This window comes from Chelmon rostratus, chromosome 15 (assembly GCF_017976325.1).
Source record: "Chelmon rostratus isolate fCheRos1 chromosome 15, fCheRos1.pri, whole genome shotgun sequence".
In the NCBI taxonomy this organism is placed as follows: Eukaryota; Metazoa; Chordata; class Actinopteri; order Chaetodontiformes; family Chaetodontidae; genus Chelmon; species Chelmon rostratus.
This window is the reverse complement of record NC_055672.1, coordinates 12,026,989-12,045,498: the sequence shown is the minus strand read 5'-3', so window position 1 is coordinate 12,045,498 and position 18,510 is coordinate 12,026,989. Positions and strand designations below refer to the sequence as shown.

The 18,510-nt window shown below is 41.6% G+C and overlaps 1 protein-coding gene across 1 annotated transcript; it reads left to right on the top strand.

Annotated features, from left to right (window-relative positions):
• Positions 1–233: 233 nt before the first annotated feature.
• On the top strand, positions 234–17,697 carry rlf (RLF zinc finger). The gene is made up of 9 exons (XM_041954036.1): positions 234–323; positions 687–923; positions 2,864–3,018; positions 5,201–5,282; positions 6,925–7,060; positions 7,169–7,371; positions 10,103–10,239; positions 10,405–10,546; positions 12,247–17,697. The coding sequence occupies exons 1-9, from the start codon at positions 234–236 to the stop codon at positions 16,879–16,881; spliced, it is 5,817 nt and encodes a 1,938-aa protein (XP_041809970.1). The 3' UTR covers positions 16,882–17,697.
• Positions 17,698–18,510: the final 813 nt, after the last annotated feature.

The following is an 18,510-nucleotide window of genomic DNA, read 5'->3' as shown; positions in this document are numbered from 1 at the left end:
TGAAGTTACTGCGCATCTGCTCCAAATTGCCAAAAGAAGTCTCTGTGGTCACACTCATTCAGGTTCCTGTGCACACAGGATAATCAGAGGGAAATGGAGGATGGATGCATGCAAGGAAGAAAATTAACAAAGCAGCAGCGCTGGGATCAGGAGATAAGAGGAAGACCACTACATGCATCACAAAACAGAGTGTGTATTGAGAGAAAAGAGGACGAAATATGAAAGAGGCAGCAATGACCACATTTAGAATAGGAGACAGTAACCTGAGTGGGACTCTCCACATTAAAGGGAAGCATCTACCTGGACTTTGTGAACACTGTCAGGTACTAGGAACAGTACATGTACTTGACTGCAGGAAATAAAGAAATTAAATGATGGGGGGATTAAAAAGATCAGGGCTCGCAGGAGGAGGTGTAAAGGGCATACTGGAGTGTGGTGGAAGTGGACCAGGCAGGGAGTGTATATGATGAACCAAGAGAATAGGTGCGACAGGAAACATTTGACTGCCATAAAACCTCAAAAACAAAGAAGAAGAAGAAGACGACGAAGAAGAAGGAAACGGAGAGGAAGAAGATGAAGAACATTTAGCAAGCTGGACTTTGTAGGAGTTAACTAACTCCAGAGGATGGCAGTAATGCAACACCGAGGACACAAGCGGCAGTCAGACCTGAAAGAAAAACATAAAGAAGAAGAGGAAGGCGGCGTCAGACAGCAATGCATACGCGCTGTGGCGGAGAGCGAAGATGGCGGAGAATAATGTCGAACCAGAGCACGAATGGAGCGACCGGGCCCTGGACACGGCCGAGGACACTCTGGTTGCAATGGAAACCCTGCTGGCCACACTGAGAGCCTTTGAAGACGTACTCAGGCAACAAGAAATATCCGTAGCATCCTCCACGGAGTACTGCGACAACTTCTGTCAGGTAATGCATGCAACATCGAAGCTACCGTTAGCCTAACGTTAGCTCACCCAGGATTGTTTTTCTCGCAGCCCGCAAGCTAGCTAAATCTGCGACGGCAGCTGGCCCGCTAGCTGCCCGGCCAAGTTTAAGGTTGGTGTGCAACCAGGGAGCAAAAGCAGCAGCGTGTGTTTTTATGCACATACGCATTTGCATATAATTTCACACCAAAACATTTAACCCTCCTATCATTGGGCTAATTATAATGTGACTGTTAACATTGGCAGATGAGTGATAGGTTGCTTGTTTGCTGGCTCAAGTGGGTACAGTAAGCTCGCCTTACTGTCATTGATACACTGGTTTAAGCTAGCAGCGTCTCATTTGGATCCATGATAGAAAACAGGAAACCTCACAGATGTTTGCATGAACATGACATTGCCACAGTTTGCACATCATGCATAATTGCATGTGTGTGGGGCGGGGCGGCATCGCGGTATGTTTATCTACATTCCCAAGCTAGTTGGGGCGTATAGCGACTGCGAAATTACATTTTGGCCTTTATAACAAGTTGCACCCATAGTATACATGTTAAATTTTGTATTCTTTAGTTTTTGCTGTAGTGTCAAAACGTGTGTTTTTGTTGTTGTGGATGTTGATGTAGATCTGCCATGTTGTAACAATGGAGATTGCTAATTTCATAGATTTGTGAGTACAATTCAAAAACAAATATCACTTGGTTTAGAGTACTTGATCTAAAAAAATCCCCTCACCAGGGATCACTTTCATTTTCAGTGCTCCACTAAAACTTGGTTACCAGCCAAAGTAGATGAGCAGAGAAGAGTAATTCATTAGCCAGCCCACTCTGTAGCAGCTCTGTTTGGATAGTGGCTGCTGTTTCAGGACATGCTATTTCCCATATGTGCATTGAAAGAGTCACTGTCTGTAATCGTCTGTCCTTTACACACAATCCAAAATTAGTCTTTTGTGGTTTGCAACTTACTGACTTGAAAAAATGTGAATGTATCCTTCAATAGTAAATTGAAGGCTGCTTTTTGGGCCACACTAAAATCTTGTGTTTATCTTCCGTTGAAGTCGGAAGCAGTCTGGATGTAATTAGTGTACTGATATAGGTCTCCAGGGTTGAGACCTTATTCTGGGCTTCCTTTGCGAAGGTACAGCATATTTAGACTGAGGGGAATTAATCTGGTGCCTCTGTAGACACAAGGACCAACCCGCATGGCTCCTGCTGTCTGGCAAATGGGACTCCTGGGATGTTTATAGTGATGCTGGTTTAATGTGTGTAGCTACATGCAGGTGTCGCACTGGTTGAGACACACTCTTTTTGACTGCTCTGCGCCTGGGGACTGTTGACAGTTAAGATAATATTTACCACAGTCACTGTGCTCTCTGGTAAAGAGAAAGATGAATAAGAGCCATGACTGTTTTCTACACCTGCAGTTTTTTCTTAGTATCAGTAATTTAAAAAAAATTATGTCAGTGTAATTATGAGAAATATGTTTTTTATGTTTGAAACTCTGTCGAGTGAAGGAAGGGATTCACGCTTGCCTTCATGACAAAAACATTTTGACACCATTGTTTCAGCTGTAAAATATTAAAAGTGAAAGCATGAAAAAGTGAAAAGATGTCAAGGAACATTTCTCCCTCCTTGAGCCAGGTTTTTAAAGTGCATGTTGGCGCACAAGTGAAGGTTCAGGGTTGTCATATGCTGTACAGTCAAGTCCCCCCAGACCCAATCAGGAGCGTCTCACACAGCTGACAGAGTGTCAGCTGGGATCAATCAGGTAAAGACTGGTATCTCCCCTGGTGCGAAACCCCTGTTCATCCAGACAAATGCCTCTCTTGTGATCCTCTCTTCTGATCATTTTTTAAGTGTCAGCTGTCTTTTTCCATGCATGGTTTTCTCCACTGTTTACATTGAGCGATATCTGCCTGTGTGTTTTTAGGCACTGATGCACTATGCTGGGAGCAGGAACTCCATGGAGCATGGTCTGCCTCTTCTGGAGGTCTACTGTCTGTCCATAAACTGTTTTGCTGCGGCCCGATCACACCTTACTGCAGACTCTGACAGAGTGGCCCTTGTTTTGAAGAGACTTGCTTTGTGAGTACTGAGTTTGGAGTCAAGCCACTATATCTTGTGTGCGCACTTAGTAGTTTGTGTTGTGGAGCACTGTTAATGCTCATTATGTGGATTTAAGGTGAAAAGGTAATCTTTACTTATTTATGGTCCTTAATAGCCTGGCACCACAAGCCTACCATTCCTGTTTTTTCTGGTCTACTCTGACCACACATATAAGGATATTTTGCAAAGCAAACATTTTCCTCTGCATTTGGGCTTCTCGTTTACATGTAAATGTTCACAATGCACAAGTTTGGTTGGCACTGCTAACCAAAGGTGTTAAATAACTACAGCTGCAACAACTGATTGTTTAACAAATTAGTTGTAAATTATTAAAGTAATTGCCAACTATTTAGATTATTGATAAACTGGTCTGAGTAATTTTTTAAGAAAACTTAGTTTAAATTCTCCATCTTCTTGAATATGAAGATTTTCTGCTTTCTTTACTCCTCAATGACAGTAAACTGAATATTTTTGGGTTGTGATCAAAAGATGTTTAAGGACGTCATCTTGGGCTTTGGGAGACACTGATCGACATTTCTCAGCATTTTCTGACATATTATACATATTATAGACCGAACAACTAGATGATTAATTGAGAAAATAATCGACAGATTCATCAATAATGAAAACAATCGTTGGTTGCAGCCCTATAAATAACTACAAATGAGGCCCAAATTTGCTTTGGACATTTCACGTACTGCAGATTATTGACAGATCTGTTCCCTCAGACATCAGCATGCACCATTCATGTACATAACTGGATGAATGCACTGATTTGTTCACCTGTTTTCACATTTCCAAAACAAAAGTCAGGGTTCCCCCAAGTATCCATCTAATTCATTTTCTGAATAGATTTTAGCAAGAGTATTCCTTGTACTTGCAAAATCTTCATTGTGAAATTTCATTTTCATTGTTTTTGAAAAGCTTCAAGTTTAAAAATCTACAACATTTGGTCGAAACGATTGTTCACAAGGATTTAGAGGTTCAACAGACAGCGAGGGACATTCTCCTTGAAATCACCTGCAGTTTGCTGGTACTTTGCTCGTCAGGTGTCAGTCCATGCTTAGCTGTTTCTGTGGATGTTTTCCTGCCTTGAGTCTGATCTAGGACCCTATGAAATATGTTTTATTATTTTTTCTGAATTCTGTGTCTTGTCCTGGATTATGACTGAGTAACATTTATTCAATAAACTCAACAGTCAAGAACACTTTTGGCATTTATTTGCTACATTAAAAAACCAAGGTGAAATAGTCTCAAATCTTTGCTTAATAAAGTAAGTAATATTATAAATAGATGTGAATCATACTACTCTGTCTTTACTTTGGGGTATGTAGTAATAACCCCAGTCAAGGATGTGATTTTCTGGCCCTTCTCGGTCATGCCCTCGTCATTCATGACATGGATGTGTGTGTGTTTCAAACTTGACTAACCAATACGAATAACACACATACATGACATGAGCACACGCTGACTGACAGTGACTGGTTGTTGCTTTGGATTAGAGGTGATTCTTGTTGTACTTTAAGATGCATTAAAGTGTTCATGCTGTAAATGACAGCCTGTCTGAAGGATTTTACTGAGCGTTTACTGACACAACTTAAATTAGGTCAGTTACAGATCCATAATATCTGAGGATTAATTGCCAAGCCCACACACACACACACACACACACACACACACACACAGACACACACACGCCACGGCTTCAGTCACACTCCTTCCATCTGCAGATGTTTTAATGTGACGGATGGGGGTTGTTGCAGTGTTTCCAGCTGAATAAAAAGGATCTTTTAATAGTTACCTTGTAATGGTTAAATTTAACTGCTGGCAGATGTGAAAAATAAATGTGATACAGGCTCAAAAACATGTCTCCACTGTCCATTCTGTTTTTAAACAATCATTTTTGACATGTTTAACATATGAATATGTTAGACTGACTCTTCTTTAACATTGATAGAGAGCCAGAGAATACTTTGTTGTACCATCAGATATTTAGGTAGTATCATGGACTGTAAAAAAAATGTGTGTCGTTGAAATTAATGTGTCCAGACTTCATACTTGCAGTGCCTCTGTTTTTCTTTTCTTTTTTGTCAAGAATAGAACTGTCCAGAATTGTCATGATTTACAGAAATCATTGTAATCTTGTTTTTCTTTCTTGCAGGAGCTGTTTTGAACTGTTGCTGTCAGTGCCTGAGAATGAAATCCCATATGAAGCCTGGCTTCAGTTCCACCAGTCAGTTCAGGTAGGGCATCTTGTTTTTCAACATTGTTTTAAATCCAATCATCCTGACACAAGTCGACAGTTGTTAAGCAAATCTAATTTTGTTGTGTGTGGGAAAGAATTTAGGAGCTCGATTATTTGGTCTATGGGTGTTATCAAAAGCCTTCTGAGAGGAGACTTGTGAGAACAAATGTCTCAAGCTGGTGTGGAGGGTAGTGTTTGCTTTCTGCTTGTCCTTTGTTGAGTCTAACCCACCAGTGTTTATAACCTCTAACTCATCGTTGATGTCAGCTGTGTGCCTTGAAATGACACAAATATAAACCCTGATTCTAAAAACACTGGGATGCTGTGTAGAACAGAATGTGACATGAACTCAATTTAAAACAGCACAAAGACAATATATTTAATGTTTGACCTGATCAACTTCATTGATTTCCGTAGTTATATGTTTATTCCGAAATGCAGCGACATGTTTTTAAAAAATTGGGACAGGAGCAACCAAAGACTGGGAAAGTTGTGGAATGCTCCAAAAAACACCTGTTTGGATCATTCCACAGGTAAACAGGTTGATTGGTAACAGGTGATAGTATCATGATTGGGTATGAGAGGAGCATCCTGGAAAGGCTCAGTCGATCACAAGTGAGGATGGAGCGAGGTTCACCACTTTGTGAACACATGACTGTCTCAAGAATGTTGCTACATGGACTCAGGAACACTTCTTAGAACTGTTGTTGCTTTGTTTGCAAATGATTGAATTCAGTTTTTATTTATGGTTTACACATCTGTTGGTAAACAGCGGTTTACCAACATCTTTTGAATCTGGATTGTATGGATAAATGCTTGAAATAGTATATTTCAAAGGATTTAAGATCAGCAAAGTGGTCTTTCAATTACTTTAATCCATCCAGCAATTTTGTTTCCAGGTAATGCACTTCGGTCGTAGCTAGTTTGTCTGTAGACTTCAAGGCTTGTTGTTCCAAATTTGAACTGAAGGTTTTGCAGCACACCCTGAAGCAGCGTTAAGTATGTCCAAACCGAACAAACTTATTCACATGAAGTCATATTACCAGTCATGGGATGTCATTAGCACACTGACATACAGTCTAATATATGTTTAAAAATGAAAACTCATATAATTTTCTTTGCTGTCAGATCGTGCCTTTCTGAGTCACTATAAGAAATAAAGCAGAGTGTCTTTTACTTGCCTGCAGAAGAATTACATAGTTTTGATCTAATTACAAATAAGAAAATGTTACATTTTCCCAGCAGAGTTGACAACAAAAGAGAAGTTATTAAAAACACGGCAGCTGCGCTGTGGTCAGACTCATTTCCAGACATGAACGTGTGCCGAAGACAAATATTTTGCTTTCTTAAGAGAATTGTTAAATTGGGCCAATAAATTAAAGCCAGTCATATAATAATGTGAACAAAGCTCTCTATTGAGAAGTTAATTTGTAAAACCCATTATCACATGATATCATCACATTACCACAGTGGAGAAGCACCATTGCTGCCTCTGTGTATGGCTTAATGGGTTAGTTTATTTGATTTATTTCTCTATTTCTTGGGCTATTCATTTTATGTAACTTGTCAAGAAGGTGCTGAACAAATAGTTTTTTCAAAATTACATTTAGATCAAACATTCTTTGTGTGTTTTCCTGCAGATCGCCCATGATACCTTGTTACAGTATGGCAGCACAGACCTCCAAGCTTTACTCCAGATCACAGGAGAGGGAGGAGCGTGGAGCAACCCTGTCCTTACTTCTCTCCTCACCGGCCAGCCCACCAACCCAGAAGAAGGTTGGACTAACTTGCATTGCATGTAGAGATGACAGCACAGACTTAACCTTTCAGCTCTTTTTGTTTTTGTGGTTAACTTACCAGTTTTCCTTTGAATTCTGTCACTAGTTGACGCCTTCATCAGCTTGGAGGGCGAGGGCTTCATGGAGATGCGGGTGAAGCACTTGGAGAAGATGGGCGAAGTGGCCAAGGCAGTGGTGCTGGCCAAAGCTTGCACTGAATGCAGCTTCATCTCCAACCAAGCTACCTTTCGTCAAACGTATGTCTCCCTGCTGTGTCACCTGCTTCCCAATGAAGAAGCCATCATGGAGGTATTACAACACTTGGATGGAAACACTTTGGCTTTGGCACAGTGTTCTTTTATTACAGTCACCCATTTGATTTTCATTAATTGTCTTGAAATGTTACTTAACAGCGGTGGTTCTCACAGGTATTTGTGTTGCCACTGTTTAAACTTGTCAACAACAGTTAGGAAAAGTATGTTAAAGAGTAATCAAAGAGTATTTGTCCCTGACATTATTTGTCAGATATTGTAAAAGTAGAATGGAAGTTCTAAATTCTGTGAATGCCAGTCACTGAGATAATCATGATGGTCTGCGATTCTCTTACAAAAACAGGTCACTGTATTCGAGTGTGGATACCCGACCTGAGCCCGACAGGGCCAGGTTCTGAGAAAAATGTATAAATGTAGACCTCAATGCAGATAATAAAGCAGTAGGTTTTATAATACGTAAAACGTGTGGGGCTCTGATGAGGTATGACAGCAAGAAGAGTGGGAATTCAGCCTTGCAGTGACATGGAAACAGAGGATGCAGGCTGAACAATTTTGACAGAGAATCGCAAACTCAGTGCTTCAAGCTCAGTGCTTCAAACTCTGTGTACTCCCTCCAACTCTGGTCAGGTTCAGACAGAAAAATGTGGCCCAAGCCACACTCTACACTATATACACTTTGAGTGATTTCCAACCAGGGGTGCTGTTGATTGTAACATATGTCAGCTGAATTGGGAAAAGTAGGAAAAAATAGCATCTATTTAGTTAGCTGTAAAACCTGCAACACATTCTGATTGTGATTGCATGAAAACTAGTTAGCAAGTAAACAGGAAGCTCTAAACAGATTGCTAAAAGTAATGGCTGACAGTTGAAATAGACAGCTAAAGTAATGGATAAACATTTCATATCGTTAGCAATTAGTAATGGAAAAACATTTCAAATACATAGCTAAAAGTAACAAATAAATGGTCGAAACGTCCAGCTTCTGCTCAACATGCTGTTGCTATATTAAGAGGCATATGGTTGTGGCAGGATGTATGCAGGCTGCATTTCCAGATGAACAACCGGAAACCTGTCCTTCCTGGTGATGTAAATTTCATGTTACTAAAGTGATTAAAAAAAAAGCCGACATTTTTGCAAGTCAAACCTTTTTTTATTTATAAATATGAAAAAGGGGCCTATTTTTAAAGTTTATCTGTACTGTCTCCAAAAATAGAGCTCCAAATTCACATGCAAATTCAGCTTCCTGCCTTGCAGTTCGAAGCCTGAGATTCAGTCATCAGGGAATCACTAAAACATACTGTTACTTCATCTTTTTCCATCTTTTCCAACCGTTTTGAAACGGCACCATGTCTTAACTTTGAGACACAGAGCAGTTATGGTATGTGTCGTTCCACCTCTGTGAGACAGTGAGTTGTCAGTGAAATGATGTGTGCATTTGTTTTGTTGCCTCAGATACTTTTGTAGCAGGAGAGCATTCCTCTGTCCTCCTTATTCTCTCTGACACATCTTCATTAAGTCCTGCATCTGTCGTGGCATCTGTCTCCTCTCACCCACCTTTTATTGGTATGCTGTCAGTTGACAACCTTGTATTCCCAGTTTGAAGCGATCATGCGTTCAGAGCTGTTGAAGGATCACACACCTCTCTGTAGGTCGACACCATATGTTATCCTGCTAAAATAAGGTTGTTCTTTCATATTAGTTTCCAAGCAGTTATTGTGCTGATGTTTGTGATGGGCATCCTGTAAATACTGCTACAAATCCAGCCAAACAATCACTCACATCTTATTTTGTGCTGATTGTTCAGCCCACTTGGCTCCTGGTCTCTTTGTGTTTCATAACCTTGTTTGCAGTCCTTTGCCTTATGCACATCTTGTTTGTTTTTTGCTGAGGCCTTGTGGTGGGGATAGACAAGGTTCAGGAGGTCAAATTGATGTCTGCAAAAAGGGAAAAGGAAAAGGGGGTCTCCTGCATGTTGCAGGTTCAAATTGAACATTCAAAGCCAAATTCTCTCATGTGCGAGTCTTTAATTCAGGGTGTCCTCAAAAACTCTTGAAATGTCTTAGATTCAACTTGCTTTATTATCCCCGGAAGCTCACAGTCTCTCTTTTTTAAAAATAATGACACTGACCTTGCAAAACACAGATAAGTAGCTACGCCCAGCTTCTCCTCTGATACCCCTCGGAAAGCCCCACCCTGTGAGTTGATGGGATTGGTTCTTTAGGTATGTGGCATATGAAACCCTGGCTGTCGGAATCCATGTTTGCGAGATTGTCATTGGTCCACTGCAGCTCCAAGGCTGAAATGCTCAGGCGTGGCGTTGACTGCTTATTTCGCTCATGATATGTGTTGTATCATATAAAAAAAACACCATATGGACATGGTAGCAAACTTAAAAACTTGATTTTCGTTAGAAAGGGTCTAAAATTTTGGGCCTCACAATGCGGAGCTGATTTGAATCATGTTAATGTAGGGTTCAAAGTCGGCTGCTCCACATGTCGAGTCAATGTAACTGTGTTTAATGTGAATCAATCACATCATCATCTATTCCTGAACCACATAATAAGGTCAGTATCTGCAACAATACTGATCTGTCACGGCATAGTGCTGCATCTCTAAATAACATGTTAACGTAATTGCTCATGGGGTGAGAGGCTAGAGGAGTGAAATATTACTCATATTACACAGTTGATTTCCAAATTCAGAGTTAAGATATGTTGTCTGTCATGCTGTTTTCTAAGCAGTCAACTTTGTATTTACTCCCTGAACAGATATCCAGACTTGACTGTAAGGATGTACTGGAGATCACATGTAATTTGGAGACGGAGGGGGAGGAGAACACAGCCTTTATCTTGTGCACAACTTTCCTGACACAGCAGCTTCAGCAGCAGAGCCTTTACTGCTCCTGGTGAGTAGTCCCTGTTTGGGCCCAAGGGGTTGAGTGGACTGCATGTATTATACATTATGTATTTATGACTACAATAAAAATATAAACTGTTCTTTGTTGTTATTGTGGTTGATAAAAATTGGAAAACTACTGAATTTTCTTGTCTTTTTTCCCCTCAATCCAAAGGGAGTTGACTTTGTTATGGAGTAAGCTTCAAAGGAGGATCGACCCCTCGTTGATGTCTCTTCTGGAACGATGCCTTCAGCTGGGTGCCATTGCCAAAACGGTCTACCATTTGCTTTACCTGGTCCGTGTCATTCAGACAGAGGTGAGTCCAGTAGCCATGCTGTCCATTTTTATACTGGATTTGAGTTGATGCATTCATATAAAGCTCCTTTTCAAACAGTTAGTTCCAGCTATGTAGGAGCCACAACTAAACTCGGGAACTAAATACTCTTCACAACTGTTTCATGTCTGCCTTCTCACCACATCTCAAGAGCCATGAAAATTATCTTAAGTCAGATTATGGGTTTAAAGAACTACACCAACGTACAGCACACAATTTGCACACGAGGAAACAGCAAAAGTCATTGTGTTGTGCAGCTCTGATGTTTGAATGAGTCTAATGATAATGATAAGGGAGGCATGATGAGATGGAAAGGGAAAATGAAAACCTCGGAAACAGGCTTTAAGTTAAAAATGATCAAAAAGCAACTTCAAAAGAACTTTTCTTTCATGCATGCATCTCTATCCCAGCCTTGCAAACTGTTGGCTAGACAGTGTACAGAGCTGACAGCAAACAGCTCTGTGTATTTTTACTGCAAACTGCAGTAAAAAGTGCAGTTGAGGCACAGATTCTGAATGTGCTGCTTAGATGTCTAAAGCTGAAACCCAAATAATGTCAGCATATCCTACATGTCTAAATGCTCCATTTGAAATAAGGCTTAATTTGGAAAATTAGCCATAAAATTAAAACCGGAATGTGTGTTTTCATGAGCTGTATAAAAGTGGAAGTGAAGTAATAGTGGATTATTAATGTACATGTAAACATTGTCACTGTTGACAACAAGAGAGAAAGTCAGCATTGAAAAACTACTACTATGAACAGAAAGTAAGAAGAAAAAAATGAATATAGAGCAGCAGATGGCTGGAAAATGCACACAATGTCTGTTCTGTAGTGAAGTTCAGCTTTCTATAACTGCAGTCTCAAGACTGCATTTTTAGCCACACTTAATGAAATACTCAAATTATATTGAAACAAGCTTACTACAGCTTTTAACTGTGGAACTGCTCAAACTGCAAAATTTCTGACATGCCGGAAATTTCAGAGAGGCGTTACCATTCTCCTCAAACACCAAGTCAAAGGACAACTGCAGTAATGGAGTTGCTATTTGTTTCAATGGAAAGCTGCCTCATTTGGTTAATGTTTAATTTTGACCAATGTCATGTCTTACTCACAAACACATCAGATCTTAAAAGTTCTTATTAGACATTCAAAGTTGAAGTCGAAAGAGGAACCCTGCCTTATTACAGGGCCTTTTCTGCTCAATTACAAAATGATATTATTCATGCTGGGTTTCAAAGAGTAACTGCACTTAGTTCCATAATAATGGCATATTATCCTGTCATCTAGTGGTGCCAGCATGTATTTTCTATTACCTGTGTACCTGTGATGTGGGTTGACACTTAAGTTCCACACGGCATCACAGCTGTCAACAGACCACACCTGACGACATGGAGCTATGAACCCATGGAGTGCTACAGTGCAGCTACTTTTTCTCCCTCCGAAATCAAGTGTGGGCTTATTCTTTCAAGGGGCAAATTTGCTGCTCTGCTTCCCAAGCTGAGAAAGTAAAGTCACCCCTATTTTAATACATGAATTAATTAAGCAATTTGAATTGCAGTAACATTTTTCAGTACATTTTATGAGTTTCAGAATGTGATGAATGTGAAACGATGTGTGATTTGAAGAAGATGTGGATTTTGTGTCTACGTTTAATACTAATAATATGTCTATCGTCTTTTCAGGCGGAAGAAATTGGGGTTCCTGCGTCAGTAGAACTTAGTGTCAAAGCCCTTCAACTTCCAAAGCAGGATGACTCAGAAACGAGGATCTCTGTCTGTAAGACAGTGTCCTGCCTTCTTCCAGATGACCTTGAAGTGTTGCGTGCCTGCCAACTCACAGAGTTCCTGCTTGGCCCCAGCCAGGAGGTCTTTGGGTGCCTTGAGGAGCTTTACTTACGGCCAGACCAAAAGTATGACCAGGAAAATGAGGTTATTCCCAACTCACTGCGCTGCGAATTGCTGCTAGCGCTGAAAGCATACTGGCCTTTTGACCCAGAATTCTGGGACTGGAAGACTCTTAAGTATCATTGCATCTCCCTTCTGGGGTTGATGCCAGAGTCAGAAGGGGAAGAGGAGGAGGCGGTCGACAAACAAGACAAGGGTAAACAACCCGAGCCACAGGGAATCACAGTGAAAGTAGAATCTGAGCATCAAAAGAGGATAAATGGATGTCTCGATGGCCATGACGAGCAGGATGAAAAACAGTTTTCTGACTCACCAGAAAGCCAAGGAGAATTTGAGGTAAAGAAACACAAATTGTGCTGTCAGATTTGTAAGAGGTCGGTCGCTGACTCCCAAATCGTTCATCACTCCAAACGACATGCAGAGGACGACTGCCACCCCTGCCCCGTGTGCTTGGAGAAGTTTAAGAGCAGAAAGGAGCTCGTTCCTCATGTGAAACAACACATTCAGAGTGAAACACATCTTTACAATAACGACGTAAAGAAAGAGGATGTGCAGAAACAGATGGAAGAGGATGATGACATTGAACCAGGGGAGATCACAGTCGACCCCTCCTTAATGCTGTATTACAAATCCACACATGATCCAGACGTGCTGCACCACATCGTGCAACAAGCCAAAACCGTCAAAGACAAGCACATGGACGATGACGAGCATGTAACATTTGAATACATTGACCAGCACTTCAAGCTGCAGAACCGGGATGAGTATCAGTGTCCAGGAACTGGATGTACTCGTATTTTTAAACATTCAAAGTACTTATATGTCCATTTGAAGTCAGAGCACAAAGGTGATGAGAATGTTAAACATTTTCATCAAATGAGAGACAAGCGGGAGAAGTGTGTTTTTTGTAGACGCCATTTTGTCTCTGCATACCATCACCGCAAACACAGAAGAATTCACTATGGTGAGCGGCCTTACGCATGTGTGGTTATAGGCTGTGGTGCTCAGTTTAGCACTTCCAATGAACTTGTCACGCACAAACAGACCCATGGCTATCAGCTCAACTACCAGTGTGAGCTCAAAGGCTGTTACGTCACTTACTCCGACTTGGGACAGATCTATCACCATGAAGCACAGCATTTCAGAGATGCAGCATTTACCTGCTCTAGCGCTGAATGTAAAAAATACTATTTATCCAAAAAGGAATTCATAAAGCATTTATCCACACACAACATCACCTTCTCTGAAGACGACTTTGAGGCTCAGAGGAAGGCAAAGCGGAAACTTCTAAAGACTTCTACTGAAGCGACAACTAACCTCAATAAGTCATTTGATACAGAAGAGATTGAAAATGAACATGTCCCAAACTCTTCCTCAGTAAGTTGTGCCTCCTCTTTGCAAGCATGTGACATCAAAGAGCCCAAAGCAACAATGACCTTGGTGGCTGTCTGTTTTGATGGAAGTAAGTTCACCTGCGGGTTTGAGAAGTGTGGCATGACTTTCTCCAGAGCCAGAGATGTCCAGAGACATCTGAAATGTGCCCACCCAGAACACCTTAAACTGGAGAACAGAGAACACAAGCATGACAAAGAGAGGGGCTCAAAGTCCAAAGGGTTTAAGACTGAGCCCGACAGTGAGGAAAAGGGAAAAAGTGAGGTGTCAACCCCGTTTCAACCCATGGAGTCTGGCAAGGAAAGGAAAACATCCAATCAACCCAAAAACAATGAAACAAACTCCTCAAGTCTTCAAACACAAAACGATGCTCTCAAAGAAATTCTTATCGGCCTCAGTAGACTGGACCTGAATTCTTCATCACCTCACAGTGCGTCAAATGAGACCCCTCAGTCCAACCAGGAGTCCAATGCGTCACAAGTATCTCTTCATCAGGCAATCATGGCCAAGCCTCCTGTTGTAGTGCTTCAGAAGAGACCTCCACATCAGCCTGAGGAAAGGGTTAAAGTGGAAGCTGAAGACGCATCAGCAGCTGATGATGATGGTGGTGTTGAATCATTAGCCACTGCTAAGCCGTATATTTGTGAGATGAAAGGTTGTGGCTTTAGGACTGCTCAGAGTTACAGCTTATTGCGACACTATAACAATAAACACGGCCGTACTGTTGAACAGGCCAAAAGGTTGACCTCTTTGAAAACAACATCATTTAAGCCTTACGTATGCCATCTTTGTTCCAAGAGTCACCGAGAAAAACATGTGTTGAGGGCCCACTATATTCAGACACATAACCTGAGTGAGACTTTGGTGGACAAAATAAGCTGGACATCTGTACGGTATGAGGGAAACAAAGACCCCTCAAAGCATACATCTCAGCACTTGATGACCCACAGTCTGAGCGTGAGGAAGAAAGAGGTCCCTCAGTTGCAACGGCAATATGAGAAACAAAACTCAACCATGAACGCTGAAAATGCACAAAACTTTGACAATCACTCTCCATCTGAAGAGGAGGGAGAGGATGAACCAGAGAGCCGAGAGGAAGACAGTGAGCAGCAGAAGGAAGAGAGTGACGATAAGACCACACAACAGGTCAGAACAACAAGACGTTTGGTAGCCAAAAGTAATCTCTGCTATATATTGGATAAATTCAGTAAACCCTTTCATTGCGTAGCAAAAAACTGTGATGCCGCTTTTTCCACCCAGGGAGGCCTTGTGCGCCACCTACAGTTGATACATCATTACAATCGCTCTCAGCTTTTGTTAGAGAAAGATTTTGATGCGCATCAGAGTCCAGAAGTGAGAAAAGAGCCTGCCAAGAAAAGGCCTCTCCCAAACTCGGATGAACCTCAACCCCAATACAAATGTCACTTTGCCAACTGTCATGCTTCCTACCACCTTAAAAGCAGCCTAGCACGTCACACTCGTGATTACCACTCACAACCACCAGAGCTAATCAGGTGTAAGTATGAAGGCTGTTCAAGAGTGTTCAGCCACGATGATGCACTTAAAAAACATACACTTTATAGTCACTATGAGTACTGCGATTCTTTGGTGGTACGTCTACAGAGCACTCACAAAAAATCAATTACGGGATGCCAAAAGAAGCTTATTGTTGCACCACAGAGTCCTCAGAAAGATGAACCTGGTCCAACCACCACACAGGCGGAGAGTTCGTGTCTAGAGCCTGAAGTCACCACCCAGTCAGAGGAAATGGGTAAGGAAGGTGTTGTGGAGAAGAAAGCGTCAGGAGAAAAGAAATCAAGAAGAAATTCTTACAGCCGTTTTGTGTTCAGATCTCATGAAGAAGCACTACAGATGTGCCAAGACCGATGCTTGCGTGTGGCCTACCCATGCATGGTTCAGGACTGTGATTCTGTCGTCACGTACATGGGGAGCCTGCACCGTCACTACCTGCAGGTTCACCGCATGCGTCGAGACGATCTTGTTAAGAATGACGATAAGCTTGTTTTTAATGCTGAGCAGCTCGAGGAACTGATTCAGAGGAAGTCGGCCAGGCCGACAGTTACCGGAGCATGTGCCCCCAACGGGGTTCGCAAAATGGAGTATCAGGCAGAGTCAGAAAGCACAGGGGGGCAGCCTGCACCCATGAGCTTACACTCAGTCAAGGCAGATGCACAGGATGAGGAAAATCATGATTCATTGGGATTCCCAGAGGAGGAAGCGGAGGAGCCACCACCTGTTGAGAGAAATGGCGTCCTTGTTGGTGCAGATGAGGTGCTTTACGGTGAACCGAGCACTGGTGGGCACACTGAAGACTCGGCTGCAGCAACAGTGAACAGTCAGAAACAGGAGTTAAGCTTGGATAAATTCAAACCTCTTCTTCGTCCTGTCACTGTTGACCTCTCGCCACCGTGCTCACTACGCTTTACTACTGAGGAGGGCTTCCAAGACACGTCGTGCACCAAGGATGGTGGTAAAATGTTGAACGGGTCCTCTCCCACTCCTCCTGTTCGCCAGCCGCTGAAACGGAAAAATGAACTTTCTGAACAGCCGGCAAACTTGAAAGACTCTCAGCCTCGTAGCCCTTCTCCACGCCCTTTTGACATCGCCGCCTATAAGCCTATTGGCTTTGAGTCCTCATTCCTGAGGTTCATACAAGAGACATCCCCAAAAGACAAAAACTCGGTGCCGGTGAAACGGCGAGACTCCTTCAGACGCAGTTGTTCCGTTAAGGAGAACAACCAGCTGGGAATCTCTCACACCCGCAGCAGACGCACTCATTCCCCACTGCTGAAGCCCCACGCTATGACTGGAGACTTCACATCAGTCCAAAACTTGAAGTCCATCTTGGACAAAGCCCTGGCTGGGTGTGGGGACCTGGCCATTAAGCAGCTTCAGTACCTCAGGCCTGTGGTGGTCCTGGGGAGACCCGTGTGCACCACCACCGAGCCCGGCCTCTTCCCATCAGACACCAACAACAGCAAACTGCTTCTTGGAAGTTAGTTTAATGGAGCACCTTTTTAACATAGCTATGGCAAACTACTTTGTACTTTCACAAGCTGCGCACCAGTATTTTTCTTTCTCCCAAAATGATAGTATTATGTTTTTTAGTTGTTTGTTTTTTAAGTTGCCAAACTAAAGAGATAAAGAAATTAGCATAAAGATAAAATCAAGCTTATACAGTGCACATGAGAAGTGGGTTGTTTCTTTAGACATCTATTATGAAAGCATTCATATAACTCCTGTTATGTTAACTCATGTAGTGTATATAATGTAGTTCTCCAAGATAAATGTACAGATTTTCAGATTGTTAGAAATGGTAAGTAGCGTATTGCAAGGCCTTTTCAGTTGTGTGAAAATGTGACTGAAAAACATTTCCTTACTACACGATTCTTGAGGTTTATGTTTGGTTATTTTTCACCTCAGTTTATATGAAATCAGTGTTGGGATGCAGTGGAAAGATGTTGGCAGACATGTATGTAACACTTTTTAATAAAAAAAATAAATAAATAAATGTGGAAACAAATATAAAGCCCTTTACTCTCTGGACTGTGTGAGTGACTTCTTTTGTAAAGTTTGGTAAAGTCACGGTGAAGTGGCGTCCTGGGAGCTGTTTCTAAATTGAAAATACACCTAATTCAGGGACTTAAAGTCATTTTTGTTGTGTTTATGTAAATTGCCTGGAATATGATATTTAAGTTTAATGGTACACAATGAGGTACTGTTATCGAAAATTGTAATTGAGAAGTTGAATAAAATGTTTCTGTTTCCACATGACTTTAAAACATTTTCAAGTGTTGATCATTACTATTATTAGTTTAGTAGTCTTGATGCATACAGATTGAATATAATATGTCTGAGATTGCAGTTTTTTTTGTGTAGGCTTTTCTCTCTAGGTTTTGGAGACGAGGCTGGATTACCAGCCAGGCAAAGTCGACAATTACCTCAGGGCCTAGACCCAATAAACTGCAGAAATTAGTTTGTTGTGCGTGAATTAATTGGAATTGTGCTTGGGAATAAGCCAAAAGAACAGTATCACCTGATGTGATATGGGCCCTCAGGGATGTTGCTTTCGGTCGCCTTCGCTAGGTTTTAATACCTTCATTATTTCCTCTGATATAATGACTACATGGTGCACATTCTGTAACAAATGTGTTGAATCGAAGCACCACACATAAAACGCGCAGCCTTGCAACACTGCAGGATAGGAATACTGCACACACTGCACACAATGGTAAGAACAGGGAGATAATAGCTGCAAATTTTTTCCCTGGGGGCCTCAAAACTGTCTGACTGCAGTTGTGAAATTACTGATTTCACATAATCTGCAGTCTTCCTTATGTTCCTTATGCCAATTTATAGACACTGAGATCTCTCATATTTATGTAATAGAATGGCTTTCTATTAAGGCCATAGACTGGATAGCCTTTTGCACATAAGGTCACTATGTATGTGTTAGACAGGTGTTCTGCTATATAAATACACTGGGCGTGGCACAGTTTCTCTTGTGAGAGTGTTTTTGTTGTTGTTGTTATTGTTGAATTGACAGCTTTTCTCTTTAGGAATTATGGTTTTCTAGGAGTGTTAATAACATTCATCACCTCTGAAAACTGAATGCTTTCCCTCAAGGAA

Excerpts from the sequence above, each read along its gene's own strand:
- rlf (XM_041954036.1), top strand. The coding sequence starts at position 234 with ATGACCACATTTAGAATAGGAGACAGTAACCTGAGTGGGACTCTCCAC. Across the intron at positions 3,019-5,200 it reads GTTTTGAAGAGACTTGCTTT|GAGCTGTTTTGAACTGTTGC; the intron begins GTGAGTACTGAG and ends TCTTTCTTGCAG. Across the intron at positions 10,547-12,246 it reads TCCGTGTCATTCAGACAGAG|GCGGAAGAAATTGGGGTTCC; the intron begins GTGAGTCCAGTA and ends TCGTCTTTTCAG.